The sequence below is a fragment of the Phoenix dactylifera genome, chromosome 13, assembly GCF_051530095.1.
Source record: "Phoenix dactylifera cultivar Ajwa chromosome 13, Ajwa_hap1_PhDact_Kaust_v1.1, whole genome shotgun sequence".
Taxonomy (NCBI): Eukaryota; Viridiplantae; Streptophyta; class Magnoliopsida; order Arecales; family Arecaceae; genus Phoenix; species Phoenix dactylifera.
Genome location: NC_143202.1, coordinates 26,434,985 through 26,455,847, shown reverse-complemented (window position 1 = coordinate 26,455,847; position 20,863 = coordinate 26,434,985). Strand labels below are relative to the sequence as shown.

Genomic DNA, 20,863 nt, shown 5'->3' with positions numbered 1-20,863 from the left:
AAAAATTATAAATGTTTGACATAGGCCCCTTCTGGTCAACTTTTATCTCTATCTCTATCTCTATCCCTCATCTTTTTTATATATATTAAAAAAAATAAAAAATAAACTATTTTTAATTATTTTACAAAGTCATATTAAAAAAATTACACATATTTTTTTAATAGAAAAATCACTTCTTAATAAAATTAGGAAGTCGACACACAAAAAAATCAGAAAAAAGAAAAAAAAATAATTTGTTTTTACTGAAACTTTTCAAAAAAGAAAAAAAATAATCCATGCCACCACCATCAAATAATATTTTTAAATCTTTATTATTTTTTATGATAAAAAATAATATTTTTATTTTTATTATCTTTCCGTGTACGGTTGGGGTATCCCATCATTCCATTTGCACTGCGATTATGGTCGGGGCCTTTATTGGGGTCCTCGGACTTAACCATGGGAAGCATGGTCATGTGAATGCTGGGACCCTTCATTATGTGCCTTGTACTGCGGTTCTCCCCTCTGACCTATTCTCCCCTCAGCGTCCTGAAAGGAAAATTCCATGCACTTCCCAAAGAAAGCCCCACAGATATAACATAGAAAAGAGATATAAAAAAAAAAAAGAAGTCTTAGAGAACCTCTTTGACACGGAAACTAATCTTCCATGTGTTCTTGAGCGTGCTAATTATGGGTCTGAATTGCATCTTTCATACGAAAGAATATTTTTTTTTTTTTTTTTGATGTTGACCGTTCGATAGCTTCTTGAATAGATCTCAAAGCATTCCAAATTCTCTCGTTCATCTGTATACATAACTTTTGAAATGACTATCACACAATCCAACAATAGATTTGTGCTAGCTACAGGCTGTCACTAAAATTATCTACATACTCTATCTTGCATGGTCACAAAGCTATCAAGTTGTTTAACTTGATGTATCTTAGTGCACTTATGGTCAGTTAACCCGGCTTTAGAAGAGGATATTCAATTGTATTATACCAGAACTCAACGTATCATAATCAAGGTGACCGGCAAATATGAGTATGACCATGCCAAATGAAGTTCTTAACTAATATTTAAAAAATAACATGGAATCTTGCCTATCCTACCTGTATATACTAACATGGTACATGCCTTCAAACAACAATGAAAGCTACCTAAGGATAAACTATACTCTTGGTGCTCTACATTATCTCTACATGGTACATGTCATGATCAACTTCTCCAACACATAGCACACGCCAAACTCCTCTATGACATAAATATTATCTTCTAGATAAGTCTAGGTCAAGTTATATGTTGCTCTGATAAATATCTTGAAGACTGCTTGGTCATAGCAGAGTTACAAAACTAAACAGAGTCAGATTAGAACTAGTCCTAGGGCTCAAACTGATAGCAGCAATCATATTACAATGACAGCAGTTGAGTTCTAAAGGCCTCGTGCTATGTTTACATCAAATATGCTATATATTTCTACTACAATCCCTGTTGCTAGTATCAAAGGAGATGCTCGTAGCTCAATTTCCGTTCACATGCACTCACCTATCCTTGCATCAATTCTCAATTGCAACATGGTTTTGGAAAACTTAAGCACATAGTATATTGTACCATATTGGACAGTATCGAATGTACCATATCATATCGGTTCGGTATCGGTATCAGTACGGATGGCATACAGATTTTCGTTACGTCAAAAAAACTTCGTACCGCACTGACACTATGCCAGTATGGCACCGGTACAACGAACTTTGTTTAAGTATGGAGTAAAACGATAATATAAAATATAATTTATTCAATATTTTTAAAATTTAATTTTTATTATTATTAGATGGTATAATAATAATATATAATTTTAATGGTAACCATATCATATAGTATGATTTCCAAATTCAGCATAAGGCTGAATTAAGTAAATAAATCTTTTTTTTGTTACCATAATAAATAATAATAATAATTCTGGTGGAGGTCCATATTAAGTTATATAAATATATCTAAGACTTTGAAGATACTTTGGCTGTTGGCGTCCCTGTGAATCATACGACATATCTAACCAAACTCTTTTTAGCTAGAAAGGATAAGCCTGAGTAATTTAAAAAAAACGTTACCAATTAAGTAGCGATGGCTCACCTAAACTTATCGTTATCAATGATACGGGAGAACGGATAAGAAAATCTAGACCGTCGATCGCATGAGAAAACCGCGGAGGGAAACGGCGCGGGGGAGATCGAGGCGGCGATCCTATACGTATCGGAGTCGGACGACAGGGGATCGAGACTCGCTCTTCTTCGTATTCACCCCCTCACGTGATCCTCCAATAGAATAATCCACCCTTTCTTCGCTTAAATCCGGCCAATCGATCCCTTTCTTCGCCCACTTCCATTCGAATCTTTGTAAAGGTCTCGGCTTTATCCTTCGACCGATCGATTTCTCGGCGTGTTCGAGCGATCTGGGACGGGTTTGGAGGGATGGAGAAGTACGAGCTGGTGAGGGACATAGGGTCGGGGAATTTCGCGGTGGCGAGGTTGATGCGGAACAAGGAGACCGGGGAGCTTGTCGCCATGAAGTATATCCCCAGAGGGCAGAAGGTGAGTGGACTTCTATCCTTCGTCCTCTGTCTCCGATTCCGATCGGATTTTTCAGATTTGTGATCGGGTTTGTTTTTGGGTTGTTTGGTCTAGATCTGTGAGAATGTCGCGAGGGAGATCATCAATCACCGGTCGCTGCGGCATCCTAATATAATCCGGTTCAAAGAGGTTGGGAAATCGAAGCAGAGAACTCTCCGATGGCGTCTTATTAGGGTTTCGTTCGTTATTTTTCTGCAGGAAACCCTTAAACTTTATTTTTTATTTTTATTTTTTATCCTGTAGGTCGTATTGACGCCGACCCATCTGGCGATCGTTATGGAGTACGCCGCCGGCGGGGAGCTCTTCGAGAGGATCTGCAACGCCGGGAGATTCAGCGAAGACGAGGTACTCTAAATTCTTTTTTTTTTTTTTTTGCATTATTTGTGAATTTTTCCTCGAATTCCTCGATTAAATATGACAGTTGTTCTATTTTTTTTTAAAAAAAAATCTCCTTTTTGTAGGCGAGATATTTCTTCCAGCAGCTCATCTCCGGCGTCAGCTACTGTCATTTCATGGTAAAACTTTTCCCAAAAAGGATCCATGCATCTAGAAAGGACAAAAATAAAAGGAATTCTGCTAATCGAATCCAAAAATCATTAATTTCAGCAAATTTGCCACCGAGATTTGAAGCTGGAGAACACTCTCCTCGACGGCAACCCAGCCCCCCGCCTCAAAATCTGCGACTTCGGCTACTCCAAGGTCTCCACAAAATCACAAATAATCGGTGCAAATCCATCCTCTCTTCTTTTTTTCAAACCTAAAAGTCGAATTTTTCGTTGAAATCCAGTCATCTGTGCTCCACTCGCGGCCCAAATCAACCGTCGGAACGCCGGCATACATTGCCCCGGAAGTCCTCGCCCACCGGGAATACGACGGCAAGGTCAGTTCCGTAATTCCCCCCAACTCTCTCCTCTGTTTTTAGCGAGTTTCGGATTCCCTCATGGCCCCCGCTCGCGATACGCCGCGCCGCGCCGCGCCGTTCGTGCGTGCGCAGCCATCCGGCTCCCATACCTGGCACGTGCTGCGAGCCACCACACGACTTCCACGTGGTAGGCGCAGTGGGTCCCACGCGCCAACGAAGTTGGAAAATTTTGCAGCATGCATCCAGCCTCCAAAGTGGGTGGCCGCTTTCTTACGTCGTTTGGTTTAATTTCTGGTATCCTGAGGAACTTTCCAAGACTATGTTTTTGTGGTATTGGATGGCTGTGATTTCCTCGCAGACACGTTTCTTTGGAGTATTCATTGTCGTCCCACTGCTGGTCTTCTCGTGGGGCCCGTAGTAGCTTTCTCATTTAATTTTTTTTCCTCACAAGTATTGGGTTTTGGTCAGTTCTTTAATTCTAATCATATCAAGTATATGGTTTAATTTTAATTGTTTTGTACGTGCATGTTCCGTTTAAGTAATACATATTGTGATGGTGTAGCTGGCCGACGTATGGTCGTGCGGAGTAACTCTGTACGTGATGCTGGTGGGAGGCTATCCCTTTGAGGATCCAGATGACCCCAAGAATTTTAAGAAGACCTTTCAGGCAATTCCTCCAATCCTCAATCTTTTAGTATTGACTTATTCATGAGAAGCAAGAATTTTTCTTGATACACTGCTTGTTTGGATCGCAGAGAATAGTGTCTGTGCAGTACAAAATACCTGAATTCGTGCACATATCCCAGGATTGCAGGCAACTCCTTGCCCGAATCTTTGTTGCCAATCCAGCCAGGGTAAGTAGGAAACTAGACTAACTTCAGTTTTGAATTCCATTGAGAGAAGCATAAGATTGTTATCACAAAGTTGGCTTGCTACTTTTACGCAGAGGATAACGATAAGGGAGATAAGGAATCACCCATGGTTCTTGAAGAACTTGCCAAGGGAGCTAACGGAAGCAGGGCAGACAGCGTACTACAAGAGGGATAACGATGCCCCTACCTACTCCCTTCAGAAGATCGAGGAGATCATGAAGATCGTCGACGAGGCAAGGACTGCTCCACCAACTTCCACGCCTGTCGCAGGCTTCGGATGGGCCGAGGAAGATGAGCAGGAGGAAGGCAAGCAAGAGAACCAAGAGAATGGAGAGGAGGAAGAAAATGAGTATGATAGGAGGGTCAAGGAAGTCCATGCAAGTGGAGGATACCCCCTCAGTTGATCGAATTATAGGTGGAAAATAATTTAGTGCTTTTCTGGTCTTGTCTTCCAATGTCAATTATCGATCTTTTTTGAGTTTTTTTTTTTTTTCAAGTTGATTTTGTTGAATATATTGTCTTTTGTCTTTTTTGGTACTTCAAACTTGTAAAATTATATAACAATGCTGCTATATATATCAACCTTGTCATGCAGCATGTAAATGCTGGAAATTTTCAGAGTTTCAGAGAAAGAAACTAAATACAGGTATGTCGAGCTCTTCAACCAAGAAAGAGGTAACTTCTTTAGCAAAAAAAACAAAGAAGAAAGAGGTAACTTGATACTCAACATCGCACCGGGGTTGGCTGCACCTGTTCTTCCATGCATGTGCACTAAAAAATTTTTGCAACCTGTATTTTTTTTTTATAGGCATTTGGTATGGAGTGATCTTCTCAAGATTAAGGAGAATGTGAATAGAGATGATGAGATCACTATATTTGGTTGCACCACGGTGATTCTACATGGTACTGATCTTAAATTATCTCTACTCTTCAAATCACCATCCACAATGATCTGGAGCTGAAATTTGGGGACAAAAATGCCCTTCAATTCAGTAGAAAATTGATACATCAATGTACTGTTAATATATTATATTAATATTATATATATATATATATATATATTATATTTTTAATATATATTATACTATAATATATCATTAATCATATTATTATCATATTATTAATCAATGATAGTTTTAAATTATAGTAGAAATATATTACTATACTTTATATATATATAATGAAATTATTTAATATATTACTTCTATGTGCCTTATTTTTCTTATCAAAACTAATATTAGTATTAAAAAAATAATAATATATCATAAGTATAAATAAAAATATTATTTTTATAATAATATAATATATTTTTATAAGATTAATAATTTATAGGACTAATAAATTTTTTAAAAATATATTAATAAGTAATATATTAATAAATATATTAATATTATATTATATTTATATGATTAATAAATATATTTTTATGGAATATATTATGGATAATTTTAGTATTTTATGGTCAGTGATCTTGAATTTTCATGGAGTATCAAATAAGTTACTCGTGCATATCCGAAAATTTTTAGTCACTGAAATATTGTATACAAATATAGTGATCTTAGATCATCTTGGTGATTCTATTTAGATCCCAAATGCTACCTAGTTCATTAACTCTTCATTCTTTTCTCATATTTTCTATTTCGATTACTCTCGCCCATTGCTTTAAGGGAAAGATTCCTGATTGATGTTGACGTCCTCCTCCGGTCCATATACTTTTAGGCTTACAAATTATTGACTATAGTGTGGCCAGAATCTCTCTTAAATTTTTTTTATAGATATGTTAGCCACAATTTTTGAAATATCGATAACCTAATTCTCCAATCATAGATGGACTACTCTAAAGCACCCATGAACTTCTCTGATGTTGATATAAACCAACAATCCATGGATCCTCGACGCGGATGGCATATCTCCAAAGTTGGACCATCTGAACCTCTAGATAAAAGATACTAAACAGTCGATTGACTTTGAAAAGGCCATTCACATTTGTTTCTATCCTTCAACCTCATAGATGTAGCACTTGAATCAGCATTCACTACAGAAGTCCAGCTCTCCCAATCTCTCTTTTTTATTGTTCATGTTTATGCTGCCTAGATTTTAATGAATGCAATCTCCTTCGATAGGACAAAGGGAAGCAAATATCAGAAACGATGGAAATTAAGAATCTATCAGTTTATCAGACGTTCATGTACATCTGTGCAGGTATGGCACTACATTTTCTTCTAGCGAACTGTAAAGAGATTCAGCACACCAAGAGCTTCTCTGCATCTCCTTTCATGGAGGCTAATAACGGACGTTAATGGATCAAAAGCATACCCAAGATTAATGCTACCTGAAAACTATGGTGATGGTGAAGTCTGCTATATCACTCATCCATCAGCTTAAGTTTTGTGATAACCTTGGTTGACATGGAGAGCTCAACGACGGCCATGCTGGATTCAACCAAGCAATTTCTTACTGTGCTTATGTTGCCGACTTCAATGATTCAATGGTTTCTAATGACATTCAAGGTAGGATTGTCACGAACAAAATATGTATGGACCTGACCGGGTCTAGAATCATAGATTTATGGGTTAGGTGTGGATACCAAGATAGACTCATTATATTCTAGAGATTGAACTCTAATGTACTAGAAGTTTATACTACCCAGACCTGACCCGACCCGACCCGAACATATGTATGGTAGGATGCGGGTTTGATGTTACAGATTCATTCCGACAATGTATAGGTTGAAGATGGAAATTGATCTGAGATTTTTGAAATCCAAATCCAAAAACATCTACTTTGCATCCAGAATTGAGGATGGATATTGTTTTTTTTATTTCTAAGTCATATTTAGTGGTTTTTGATGGTTGACACATTCTGCTGAAATTTAAGAAAGAACAAATATGTTTCTTCTATATGGATTCGACATTGTACGGTTTGCATCTGATTTTTTGGACTCAAATTAGTTATTTTGGTCTTTGATGCGAGAAAGGGCTGATGATATCCATTGCCATGCCATCATAGTGTGAGTGGATCAACCAGAAAACATTACTTCATGAAAGAATGATTTGGGGTAACTTCTACCCCCCCACGTATAATGGGTTGCTTTGTAAAGATTTGTACCCTAGGTGGCATCATGGCAGTGTCAGTGTGCCCAATTTTAAAAATATACATTAATATTTCTTGTAGGTCTTGGCTACAAAGCGTATCCATTCGCAGAGGCTAGAAGGCAAAGGACCTCTTGAATCTTCCTCTCACCCACAGTGAAGCTTCCTTACAGAATGCATGCACAAATTCTTGTACCTGAAAAATAAAAAGAATAATTAGAATGTGGAGCTCAAAGAATTTGCCCGTCGTTTATATCATGCCATTGGCAGGGCCGTATGCTAAGTTACAATAACCCACTGGCAATGGCTGTATGCCAAGATACTGTAATCTGCTTGCTAGGATCGTATGCCAACTACTATAATCCATTGGCAGGAGCTGTACATAGCTATCCAAATCATATCTTTCTTAAAATATTTCTTTTAAGCCATATTTTTTTGAATCATATTGTCTTAAATCATACATAAATAAATCGCTAAAATGATTATAAAAATTTATAGTTCATAATTAAACCTTTAATAGTAGAATAATCATAAAATTATTCTTTTCATAACAAAATACAAATTTCATAAATATGAAATTCATAGTTCATAAATAGTGCTTAATGGTAAAATAATTATGGAACCATTATTTCGGAATAAATTATGAGTTCCATAATATCGTATGCTTGATTCTTGAATTTAAGAAAATATGATATCATCAATATTTAATGCTATTTTCATATTTTTATAATACCAAAAAATAAGTGGAAAATTGAAAACTAATAAAGAGTGTTAGGATTACTGACCTCTTCCATCTTAGACTTTCAAACTTCACTAGGGGAACCTGCTAAATCCATTCAAAGATATTAAAAGTAAAATTAATTCTCATTCGATAACTTTAATAGTATTAAAATAACAAAACAAAGAGTATGGTTGGCCGGATGATGGTGGCCCGGTTAGGTCAGGTCTATGCAACTCGATTAATGAATCATGGGGCACATACTCAATTATATTGGGGCCAAGGTCATTCGATAGGGTTCATCAATACTGAGTTTCATAGGTACTTAATAAGGCCGGGGTGATTAGTTTGGCGGGCTACCCGGCACCAGAGCAGATTAGGATCCTTTACCGGAGTCAACTCGGGTTTGTAGACTAGGTCAACAGGACCCTATACTAGGATCTATAGGTCTCCTAGATAGAAAAGAGAGAGATGGTAGAGAGAAGAAATAAGAGAGTGAGAAACTAGAGAGAAGAGAGAGAAAATAAGAGGAGAGAACCATGAGGCTCTCTTCTTCTTCCCGAGTGGTGGGAGGTGCTCGGCAGTAGTATCCTCTCATGGCTGGCGACCCCCAATAGTCGACGGCCTATGTGGTGCCGGTGGCATGCCACGTCTGGCGACGGCTGGCCGAAATGGATGAAACAGGGGAGACCCTATGTATCATAAATCCAGCGACTTGTTATTCGGATTCAAGATGGAATGGTGGCCCAGAGACTGGAGAAAGGAAGAGAGGAAGCTTACCTTGTATTCGGCGAGCTTTCCCGGCCGGATCAACGGCGAATCCTTGAGCATTTTCCATGAAATACTTGGAGATCTAAGCCTCTAATGGAAGGACTCCCAATGTGGATGCTAAAGGAGAGGAAGGAGACTCTTTTATAGATGAAGATCTGGCTTAATTTGGTTCCTCAGTCTCCTCCTCCCGGCCTAATCGGAGGAAGAAGAGAACTCTTGTCTGGAGTCCGATTTCTTTCTCTCCCACACGCGGGCCGTGTGAGTCCTTGCTCACGTGGGCTGGCGGCCCAAAATATATGCTGGCCGGTCAATGGACCCGGCCCACACAGAAGAGGCCAATCCTTATTACCTCCACGTTCTAAACATTAGTACCAAGGCATGCTTCCTCTCTCTTTCGTTGGCATGGCCTTTTTCTCCATGTTGTTTGTTCGTCAGACAAAGGACCAGAGCTAGTAGAGCGGGAGGCATGAGTTTAGAGTGGCAACCAAGAGCACCATTTCGAGATTATATATAGACAGAAGCAGTATGTGGGATATCCATGCGAAATTTAGATCCATAGGCTTCAAGATCAGAATAAGTAATAGAGAAGCAATTGAAGATGGGGATGGAGATTTTCGAGGAGGAGGTGAATGCAACATTACCCCCGCCATTGATGTCATTGAACCATGTTTCATTTGTCTGCAGGTCAGTTAGCCGGTCGGTGAAGTTCTATGAGGAGGTCTTGGGGTTCGTGAGTGTTAAGCGGCCCTCTTCCTTCAACTTCCATGGTGCATGGTAAGAATCCAGAAATGCTCCAAGTCCACCTCCTGCGGATTAAAATTTCAGTGCTCGTAGAGAATTCATGTTTGATGTGGCATTGTTGGACAATTTTGATCTTCTGATCCTTCTCCTTCTTCTTCTTCTTCTTCTTCTTCTTTTGATTATATTTTTTTTAAATTCTTTTAAAGAATTGTTTCATCTCAAAATTTTGACCATTTCCTGATAAATAATTAGAAAGCGTTTTAAAATAAAGAGTCATTTTACTTTCTAGAACATGTTAAATGACATTACTTCTATTTTACATTACATCTAAAAGGATTCTTATTAGATGATCAAATCATGTTTTAGCTCCAACTTGTTATTTTTTTTTACTCATCATCCTTTTTAAAAGATAAATATACGTATCGTTCTACGTATCACTTCATGTGCTTCGACTTGCACTTGAAAAGGTCGCAGACACAGTTTTAAGCAAGAGAGGGAAAAAAAAGAAGAGAAAGTAAACCCAAGAATTCAGCTTATCTTTTAGGAGGAGATCAGATCACCAGTTCTTGCATTTTCCATGAAACTTCATTTAAAGTTACAGCAGAAGATCATGTATTCTCACTGTTTGAAAGCTTATGAACATTCTAATACATTAAGTTTACATCTTAAATTAGCCTCGAGAACTCCTGAGCAGATGTCCTTTTTGCTTTTTTTTGTTTATTTTTGAGGATAAGGGAGGCAAGATGCCACCCGGTTTTTATTAATCAAAGAAGTTTATGTACAAGCACTTATGTACCCCATAGAGCAGATGTAGTGTAGCAAAATATGGATCCCTGATTCTAACGTTCAGATAGTTATAACTTTGCAATTTTTAAATAGAAGTCAGCAAATTATGAGATTAAGCATATCCCACCAATTATACTCCTAACTGATATAGAAGTGCATAAATTTTCAGGTTGTTTAACTATGGAGTTGGCATCCATTTACTGCAATGCAACTCTCCGGATGATGTCCCCAAGAAGAAGGGTGTCATAAACCCCAAAGACAACCACATCTCCTTTCAATGCTCAGACATTAGTCTTCTGAAGCGGAAACTAAAAGAAATGAGCATTGAGTATGTGACCTCAGTGGTTGAGGACAGTGCCATTCAGGTTGATCAGCTCTTCTTCCATGACCCAGATGGTTATATGGTGGAGATATGCAACTGTGAGAACCTCCCTGTGCTTCCACTCTCTTCATTCCCACTTAAGTTCCCATACCCAAAGGATCCTATCCTATCTTCTCTCTATGGTGGTAGGCATCCCTCTCTTACTGGTCCTAGAATTTCTCTGTATTGCTAATGAAGGACACTTTGGGCTAGTTAGGATAACTTGGCTGGTGTTTGTTCTTTGAGCAGGCAAGGAACTTCTGAAGTACCAGTGCAGGCCTTGTGGAGCAGAAACAGAATGTGTGTTCATGGAAAACTTGGTCACCGATATGATGGACATTTCCTTCTAGCATTTGGTTTCTTTGTTGAGGGAATGTAGAAGAGATTCTGGATTCAATTGTGTACAGGCTGAATTAAGTTTGTGTCTCAAAGTGTCTTACTGGTTGGTTGTTGAATTGTAAGCCTTCTTTTTGAACTTATTTTGAGTACCAAGAAGTCACAATAAAGAACCATAAAAAGAGAGTGAATCATAAGCTTGGGTAGTAATGGGTGGAACAATTGCTTTCTTATAGTTTATGCAATAAATTTGAGTTGTTTCTCTTCTCTTTTCTTCTGTTTACTGGTCTTATGTATCACCTCAATGTTTAAAAAATTATTGTTTCAGTGGTGATTGCTTTTCTAATGAAGTCTCATCCTTCTGGATTTATCGAATATGCTCAATGGACACCTCAATCCAATTGAACATACTTCTACTAACTTCTATGATGTTATCGCTACGAGTTTGCTTTTAAGAATTTTGCTTATTCTCAAGAAAGATCTGCAATAGCTAATAACCACAGCCAACAGGACTTATCCCATCAATGTGGGTTTGGCCTAATACCACTCTACTATTATACAGACTTAATAATCCAGAATAATGGATTACATTTACCACCTCCTGCTGTAAATATAGCAGTATTCTCAAATTCTATTACACTGACTGAAAGGTCTTACTATCTTAATAGCTGTAATTCTTGACATACATTCCCTCTTTAGCCTCTGCAGACTCACCCTCACCTGTGTATTTTCCAAGCTGAGCAAGAGAGTTGGCCTTGGCTCGGACGAGGAGAGTGTCTTGGGCAGCCTTCACATTCTCAGGTCTTCCTCCCCATGTTTTCAGGCAAGTGTTCTGAAGAGCTCTAGCATAAGAAAAGGAGACATGCCATGGGTTGGGGCTCTGGTTCATGGCATTCAGGTTCAGCGTTGCCTCCACTTCAGACTGACCTCCAGAGAGGAACTGTTGGCCATAAACATCCAAAAGATCTTGAGTATTTGGTTCCTTTATCAGTTAATCATCACTTTTACAAGATAACCTTCATAGGATCTATAAATTTTCAAGAGAGAGTACCATGATGCCAGGGACAGAAGGTGGAATTCTTCTGTGGAGAAGCTTCAGGGTGTACTCAGCCACTTGTTCTGGAGAGGCTTTCTCCTTGCATTCAGCTCCGGGTGTTACCATGCTTGGCTTGAGAAGGATGCCCTCATACATGACATTGTTCTCCGCCATGTAGAAGAAGACCTCGGCCCATACTTTCTGCGCAACCTCAAAGGTCCTTTCAATTCCATGTTCTCCATCCAGCAGTATTTCCGGCTCAACTATTGGAACCAATCCATTATCCTGAAGCATATAATCCCATGATCTGATTACTCAGAAGTTCTAGATACATAATTCAGGTGATTTCATAATCACAACATTTGAATTGATTTTATGTTCACAATATCCATTCATTTTCGTTAACTGCAACTATCGATCACCTTTTTCATAAGACATCGTGGAGTTACATAAACATTTTTTTTTCTTCACGAAAGAAATTGACTGCAATGTGATGAATTACAAGAAAAAAAGTTCCCATTTCAGGAGGTGAGATTTCTGTGTATGTTTACCAGTGCCTGTCTGTGGTCATTTCCTGTAATTCTTGCTTTTCAGATGGATTGGTAATATATTAAGCAACCAAAGGAGATGGGGTGCTGATCTCTAATTACAAGCTGTTCTAAGTGTCTAGAATGTAGTTTGCACATTAAGTTCATCCACCTTGTAATTTTTGAAGAACTCTAAACAAAGAAAAGAGTATTTACTTGAGCAATGGCTGCATATCGAGCCAAACCCCAAGCAGCTTCCTTCACTGCAAGAGCTGATGGTCCATTTGGGATACTGACCACTGTACGCCTGCAAGACAATTGGCAAGGATAAGCCTCTGAAGAACATTTATATAATAAAAACATTGGCATTAAGTAGATTTCACCATTTGGCAAAGCGGGCTCCTTGTTGGTAGTAAGCTGCACATCGTGATGCAAGGCCGTCCAATCCTTGGCACCATGATTCATCATTTGAGCCAACTAGTGGTACAAGACCCTGGCAATCAGCAGAAAACAGAATTTGATTTTAAAGCTCTCCCTTTTATTTCTCACCTCTCCTGCTCACATTTATAACAAGTGTGCTATGTGAATTTAGGGTCAAATCTTAATATTTCTATATCACTTAAACACACACATGAATATGCACAAGACGCAAGCGAAGGCAAACGCATGCAGACGCACAAGTTGCAGTATGATCCTGATCCAGACCTGCTCATGCAAATCTGCATGGACCTGTTTTGTTGTTTTTGAGTAATGGGGTTTCCACCCCTTCTTTTTTTTCGAAAAAAAGTTCAGAGCCAAAAGCTTTGCTCTATAGATTCTTCCATTACTTGCTCTAATGATTAAGCATCAGGTCTCATTCTTTTCAGATGTAACAAATGAAATATCTCCACTGATTTCTGAAGTTGGAAATCCACTTATGTTCTACTACTTTGTAATGCAATGGGGGGGAAGTGTATTTTTATGACTAGAAACAAGTTGGCTAAGGCTTCTGCTGAATTTGCAATGTGATGCTGATGAACACGTCGATGCATAAAAGAACATGGTGTTGGGAAAAATCGCTTACCTTATCAACCTTGATCCCTGGCATTATGTTTTGTTTCACAAGAACATCAACCATCTTCTTCCCATCTGTGGTTGATTGATACAGTGTTTCCTCGAACAGGATGGCGCCAGAGATGTATTGACCCAGACCAGGGGCTGTGACAAGGAGGGTACGATAAGCCTGTCGATTGGCCTCAGTGTTCTCCATCCCAATTGATGCAAGCCTTTTACCACAGGTGGCATTGGATTCATCCATGGCCAATATTCCTCTGCCTGGTGATGCGATCGTTTTCTGTGAACAGAATTTGATTTCTTTGAGGACATTTAATTTCATAACTGGAATGTAAGAATCAGAAAATCTACAGTCCAAAATAATTGAGTCTGATTGCAGGTTTCGAATCCGGCTTGCCAACAAGATGACTGTTTCATCTTATACCTATCAATCATCATCAGAAACGAGATGGCAACCCACTCAGTCTGGACTCACTAGAAATTATAGCATTAGGAAAATTTTCTGCCTCAAATATCAGTCTTTTATTAATATGACTACGTTATCGTGGAGGTCGAATTTGTGCTAATCCTGCCTTAATCTTTTTTATATGGCTTAATAGGAAGTTGCTCCATTTATCAGCTAGCTCTACAACATAACTGGAGTTATGGAACAAAGAACTTAGCCATGCTGCCTAATAGTGATATTGTCAAGTAAAAGATCTCAGCCCTATGATTTCAACCAGTTTCATAAACAGAATCACAAGTCAGTTCGATATGACCGAAACTTGGAATCCCAAATTTGTGAAGAATCTTAAGGTAAAATGCATCAAGACCCAAGATCATAATATATGGCCTCAAATACTTCATATACTTCCATCGCAGGCAACTGTTTCAAGTATTTTTATAGTACTTGTATTAGATATTTGATAGAACAAGGAAAGACAAAATAGTTAGCTTACTGCAGTCTTGACAAGCTCGTCGGTGTATGCGCCAGCACGGACGGTGAAGGAGACCGCCATGGGCTGAGCGCTCGATGAGGGGCGGGCGTTGAGCCATTCAGACTTTTTGGGAAGGAAGGAAGACTTGAGGAGAGCAGCCGAGGCCATTTGCAGAGCAAGAAAGTTGTGGCCTTGTGCTCTGCTCTTCTCCTTGGAGGCTGAGTATTATTCTCTTCGAGGGTAAGGTAGTAGTTATGCGTATATTTATGTTTATTAAGGTGGTACGGAGCCAGAAGAAGGATATGAATTGTGAGGTGGAGGTTGGCCTCTGGATTTGAATGGTGGAAAGAGGTAGTAGCTGGGTGATAGGCTATGCAAGGAGCTTTGTCTACGTGCTCTTGTTTGTGTTTTACTTCTTCTTGTTCATTTAATTTTAGTCCATAAAAATGGGTGATGTTCCATTAGCCTCAGATGGGACCTTAGCAGGAGAAACTTGGGGGGCTAACGTCTTATGGCTGCACATTTGTGCTTCATAGAGACTAGAGAGGGAAGGAGAAGTTATGTTAATTTTTATGGTTCAAGATCTAGAAAAACTTAGATGGCCTTCCATCACTGTCATAATTTTGTAGATCTTTTCCTTCCCTCCCCAACTTGTGGTTGCTCCGGACGTGGCTCTCAGCTATTGTCTATCACCAGGACTTCTTCTTACATTGACTCCCCTATCCCACCCACAAAAAAAAAGGAAAAAAATTCCTGATGTAAATTGTATTAAAATTGCGCTCAACTATATATTTTCATTTTATTCTTAGATGATTGTGGAAGGTTTTGCAGTCATCGTGGAAATTTCATTCTTGCTGCGATTAGTATTTTCCCTCGAAGAAAAAAAGAAAAACCAAAATCTTAAAATTTGAATTTACGATCTATTCATTCAATATTTTTTTTTTGAATAACAAATTATTGCATTTAAACTATGTGTCAAATTCTCCTGAAAATTTTGGTTCAAATCCTTCAATTTTGGATCCAAGACGTTCCTTGTTTATATTTATTGCAATTCGTTCTTCACGGATATCATAATAGGAATAGTCTTATTAGTCCGAATAATTCTATTTATATATATATATATAGGGGAAGCAAAGAACAAATCTTTAGTACCTGGTTTCTAGAGGTTTCTTTGATAACAATTCGTGCTGGTCATTGGCCACACATTCTTTTTAAAAATAGATGGTCGTCAGCCGCATGGATAGCGATCGCAACTTGTGAGCAATGGGTTAGGATAAAGAGCTGGGGTTAGGATTTCTCATGTTTGTGTTTGTAGTTGCCATGAATTTGAGGATATAAGAAGAGCGAGGAGAAGGAGAGAAACATCATAATTTTGTATTGCATGGCATAACATGGCATCAAGACTACTGCAGTGGCTGGTAAATTATTATAAAGGTTCTACCACTAGACCAAGTTTCAAAAATTAAATGAATGCAACTATGATCTGTCCAAATTGCCCCATCATTTCATGATTAAAAAGAGCAGTGAAATTAAAGAACAACTCAAACTCTATGCGACCAACCACATTGGATTTACATTATGAGATTCTTCGACAAATCTTGCCGTTCAATTGTTAAATATTTTATTTGCTGATTCTTATGAATATATCTATACTTGAAGGATTTAATTTATCCGATTTGTCAAAAAAATAAATAAAAAAAGAAGAACTCAAGATAACCAAATCTAGGATATGATTCAGCAGTTTATCTTGAGGAAAAAGAACTGAGATAATTCATGTTTAACGAAATATTAGATATGATTCCACATTAATCTAATTTTGGTAATTTTTAAATTATTTTAATCTCCACCGCCGACCATAGACAGGTACAAAAGAATTTCTTTGTTGATCAGTTTAGCTGGTGAAGGTGTATTTTTAGCCCCTGTAAGTTCTTGCTGATGAGATTTCTCACTGTGCTTTTCCTTTTATCTGCCCTTCTCATAGGGGCAAGAATTGAGATAATTCATGGCTAAGCAAATCTGTTAATTGTTAATTACATGGTTGGGCCTTGGATGACCTAAAACTTGAGCCAAGGCTGCAAGTAGGGTGTGGGCTAGCCAACCTTTGCAAGAACCATTACATGCTCATACTGTTTGTCTCAATGTGTTTGTCATAGCATAAAACTATTTGAAGACAAATAAAATGGCCTTCAACAAATCAAATTATTTTCTCCGGGAGCATCCCTTGGTTCACCATGAACACAAATTATGTAGAACTACTAAATAAAGAGGCTTTAGGCAATGGCTCCATGAATATTTTAAGAGCCTCCTAAAACTTACTATGTTACTGATGCTTGGTAATTATGGGTTCTTTCAGAGCCTCCATGCCACATCACTGATGACTCTTTTTTGAATTCTTCCTCCACATTGCAGCACGCAGTATTCCCATTAAGAGGTAAAAATAGATTTAGTTGGATAATTACCATGAATTCACTTTGTTAGAATAAGATTTAATAGAGGGAAAAATGGATCATCCAGCCTACAACTAATAAGCGGATGAATCTTCACCTCGGCCCAGAGCCAGCTCGTCCTCGAAACTCCGCCGAAAGCTCCACCAACTCCAGACATTCACCGACTCCCCCGACCAAGTTCGGGATACTTCCGGACAATCGCCGACCTGCCTCGGCTAAGTTTGGGGTACCAACCCCAGCGATATGCAGCATACGCTCCGGTTCTCGAGCTTGGAGCGCTCCCCGAGCATATCTCGAAACCCGGAAAACCTAGCTATTCCCAGCATCCGCTAAGCAGACCTTGTCAAACGCATGACACGACTACTTAACGAGCTCGGCCTTGTCAACGACCACATCTATGTGCGGGCCTACGCCCACCTACGTGGCCGTACTCCACCATACTGCCGTGTCATGTCTGCATAACCGGCCAACAGCAGTCAGACGGCACCTTGACTACTCCGGCCATACCCTGCTGTGACTGTCAACGCCCTACCGTTCTCAAGAACGGGTTGTACCACACGTCACCAATCAATCTGAGCTGCGCGCCGTCCGGCTCAGAGCCATACCCCCCTCATGATGGGGACTGATAGTACCTCCATCACCTGGGCCACTCTATCGAGGCTATAAATAGCTTGGTCAGGTAATTTCCAAGGAACTTTTTTGGCTGGGCCTACTAAACTCCACTCTAACTTGAATGTCGGGGGGCCCTCACCAAAACTCCACAGGTGAGGCTTTGTGCAGGTCCGCGACCGTCGCGTAGGAGGTGGCTCCCGTCTTCCCCTTTCCAGCACCGGCGGCTCCCTCGGCCCCACCGGCGTGGTCACCCTCGGGCCAGATTTGAACCACAACAAGATTTAATATAAATAGCAACATAGAGAGATTTCATCTCTAGTTACTACTTAATGATTATAAGTATTGGCAAGTTTAATTTTTTATTTAATAAATAAAAATTACAACAGAGAATTAAGTGAACTAAAATTAATAATATATTTATTAAACGAAATCACAACCATTATTTTTTTTGTTCACATTTCTTTAAATATTTCCCCATGTCCGTCATGCATCCATGCTCATTGCACAAATAATATATTAAAAATTCTAAGATTAGAGAAAATGAATTTTGCATAACAAATCCTCTTAATAATTAATTTTGCAAAAAAAAAAAGATCAGTCATTTTATTTTTATAAAATGGTAAATACTTGTAAATATTTTTATGAACCATTTCTCCAAAAGCATGGGATTCACCCGCAGGATCATCTAATCTACTGAATTCTGTGTAATAACATAAGCCTTGAGTTGCAATCTCTGTAATGGATGGCATTTAATGTTCATGTCCGCTGAAGATTTATTCTTTGAAATCCAAGCAAATGACTAAACAAAGCAGAATAAGGGGGATTTATTCTAGTTTATTCCACCCTATTCTCTTGAACTAATAGAGTTCCTATAGATTTCATGGAAGAAGAGCAGACAAATCTTGTATCTTTTCCTTCTTTCATTTCTAGTAGAATTTCATCACCTATGATGACAGAGAGAGAGAGAGGCTTGATCGGTTACAACTCATGCTGCCATTTGTAGAGAAGTAAATGAAGATGTAATTGCACAACGCAAGAACGGCAAATGCCACTCCCTCAAGTTACAATATCATAATTAAAGCTTATGTTTAATATCTTTATTCCAGAGAATAGCAGAAACAGCTAGATTTAATTGGGGGATGGCAAGAAATGGCTGTGCCTGCGAGTGAATGAGGGAGTGAGAGAGAGAGAGAATTCATTGGAGAGGGAAGATGTTTCTCTCTCCTATCTTTCATCCGGTTTATTTTCCTCATAATTCCACTTTATGACTTATTAAATATCAAGCTGTTATTCAAAGAAATAAAGTAACTGCTGGAATTAAGAAAAGGGAAGGTGAATAACTTCAGAGCCAATGGCAATCTATTACTGTTCATTTGGCGGTGACCACACCGAACCCATGCATATATATAGCCGTTAGAAGTGGAGTCATTGTACGCAGGAAACAGAAGAGGAAAGGCCTGCTGCTTGAGAAATGGAGGGAGCTCGCTTCACCATATTCTTCTTGTTCTTCATCTCATTGCTCTCTGTTTTGAAGGCCAAGGACGAGGCGGCGATGACCGCCGACATCTACATCGTCGTGGTCGAGAAGCCAGAAAGCATCCAGCTGGAGGTCTCCTACCTCAAAACCCTCTCTGCTGCCCTTGGCAGGTCAGTATTTTTCCTCTCAGTCCATGAGACCCCCTTCATTCTACTCTATGTTTAAGACTTAGGTATAGGGGTTGGATTCTGGATTTCGACATCATCTGAGATTTTTCTGGTGTCAACTCTTGAAGCAACGAGGCTGCGAAGAAGGCCTTGATCTATAGTTACAAGACTGTCACCTATGGTTTCGCTGCCTGGCTCACCCAAAAACAGGCATTCGAGATTTCGAGTAAGTTATCTTGTCTATAAATTATGGGATCTGATTAAAAGGAAGAGGATGACAGTGGATATGTTGCTCTGAAGGGGTGGTTTTGTTTCTTTTTTCCTGCATTTCTTGTTGTTAAATCTGTTTAACCATTGTAACCATCATTATTTTGTGTGTTAAATGTTCCTATACTTTCAAAGAAATTATACTGCATCAAAGAAATTATACATATCCAAAATTGTTTTTCAGTCTCACACCCACCCACCAAGAAAGCTGGTAAGACTTATTGGTGGTTAGAAAAACACCCAATAAATTACATAATTCAGGATCTGGATGCATGCAATTTACAACCCAAATTATGAGGCATCTCTGAACTTGCCAAGCATCCGAACGAAGTCGGAACAATGCAAGTAGGATTGCATGTAGCAATATAATCATGTTAGTTTGCTCTAGATTTGAAATCATTTTATGCTAGTTCGCATTAGACCTCTTTCTCTGTCTGTGCTTTGAACCGATTCGTGGTCGCCTTCTCATGTTCGCTCGAATTGATCTTGTTTTGCAGAGCAACCTGGTGTTCTTCTGGTCATGATCGACAAGAAATACAACCTCTTTCCAGCACCTGTGGGACCTCAGCATGCACCTGTGGGACCTCGGCATGCAGGACTTGCCTGAGAATGTTGCTTCTCAAATGTTTTTCCCAAATTATTTACATAAATGGCCTTTGTGCCACTAAAATAAAGATGCGACAATTTGTATGTGCCAAATATTCTATACAGTCTAAGCACTGGAGTCTGGAGCTCTTCAATTCATCAAACACACTTATGGGGATCATTTATCACAGCTAAAAAAATGACAGTTTCAAGTGTTTAATCTGACAAACCTCGTTTCCTAGAGTTGGAGCTCTGCAGTTCTTGATGTAGAAGCTCGGTGCCATCTGATTTGTGTCCTCTTGGCTGGAAAACATGATAGATGAACAACCATTGCGTAATGCATATGTTAATAGATGACTTTTAGCAGTCTCTGCACTGATTGAGCTGGGAAAAACAAGCATAACTTATTCAATTCATATGGTTCAATCTCATCCCATTTACATAGTTTAGATATGATTTTTGTTTATTTTTACCAGTACTTATCTCTGTTGGGACAGTGCCATGCTGTACCAAATCACCAAATCAATGCTTTGATAACAAAGAAGTCTCAGATAACTGTTGCAGTGAGATTTCTATATTATGCTAGGACTGCACCAAGGTGCATGTTTTTAGCCACAAATCTTAGATGGTTA

At 38.9% G+C, this 20,863-nt stretch overlaps 4 protein-coding genes across 4 annotated transcripts; 3 read left to right on the top strand and 1 right to left on the bottom strand.

Annotated features, from left to right (window-relative positions):
- Positions 1–2,170: 2,170 nt before the first annotated feature.
- LOC103703209 (serine/threonine-protein kinase SAPK7-like) lies at positions 2,171–4,950 on the top strand. The gene is made up of 9 exons (XM_008785990.6): positions 2,171–2,565; positions 2,659–2,733; positions 2,848–2,949; positions 3,066–3,119; positions 3,211–3,303; positions 3,392–3,484; positions 4,029–4,133; positions 4,222–4,320; positions 4,413–4,950. The coding sequence occupies exons 1-9, from the start codon at positions 2,446–2,448 to the stop codon at positions 4,740–4,742; spliced, it is 1,071 nt and encodes a 356-aa protein (XP_008784212.3). The 5' UTR covers positions 2,171–2,445; the 3' UTR covers positions 4,743–4,950.
- A 4,217-nt stretch (positions 4,951–9,167) lies between these two features.
- LOC103703257 (glyoxylase I 4-like) lies at positions 9,168–11,245 on the top strand. The gene is made up of 3 exons (XM_089926937.1): positions 9,168–9,693; positions 10,616–10,953; positions 11,057–11,245. The coding sequence occupies exons 1-3, from the start codon at positions 9,518–9,520 to the stop codon at positions 11,155–11,157; spliced, it is 615 nt and encodes a 204-aa protein (XP_089783063.1). The 5' UTR covers positions 9,168–9,517; the 3' UTR covers positions 11,158–11,245.
- A 342-nt stretch (positions 11,246–11,587) lies between these two features.
- Positions 11,588–14,945, bottom strand: LOC103703210 (fructose-bisphosphate aldolase, chloroplastic). Its single transcript, XM_008785991.6, has 6 exons — positions 14,698–14,945; positions 13,770–14,039; positions 13,090–13,199; positions 12,923–13,013; positions 12,195–12,464; positions 11,588–12,083 (listed from the first exon to the last, which is right to left on the bottom strand). The coding sequence occupies exons 1-6, from the start codon at positions 14,842–14,844 to the stop codon at positions 11,805–11,807; spliced, it is 1,167 nt and encodes a 388-aa protein (XP_008784213.3). The 5' UTR covers positions 14,845–14,945; the 3' UTR covers positions 11,588–11,804.
- A 4,261-nt stretch (positions 14,946–19,206) lies between these two features.
- LOC103703258 (subtilisin-like protease Glyma18g48580) lies at positions 19,207–20,253 on the top strand. Its single transcript, XM_008786038.2, has 3 exons — positions 19,207–19,382; positions 19,508–19,605; positions 20,144–20,253. Exons 1-3 carry the CDS (start codon positions 19,207–19,209, stop codon positions 20,251–20,253), a joined length of 384 nt encoding a protein of 127 aa, XP_008784260.2.
- The last annotated feature ends 610 nt before the right edge of the window (positions 20,254–20,863 follow it).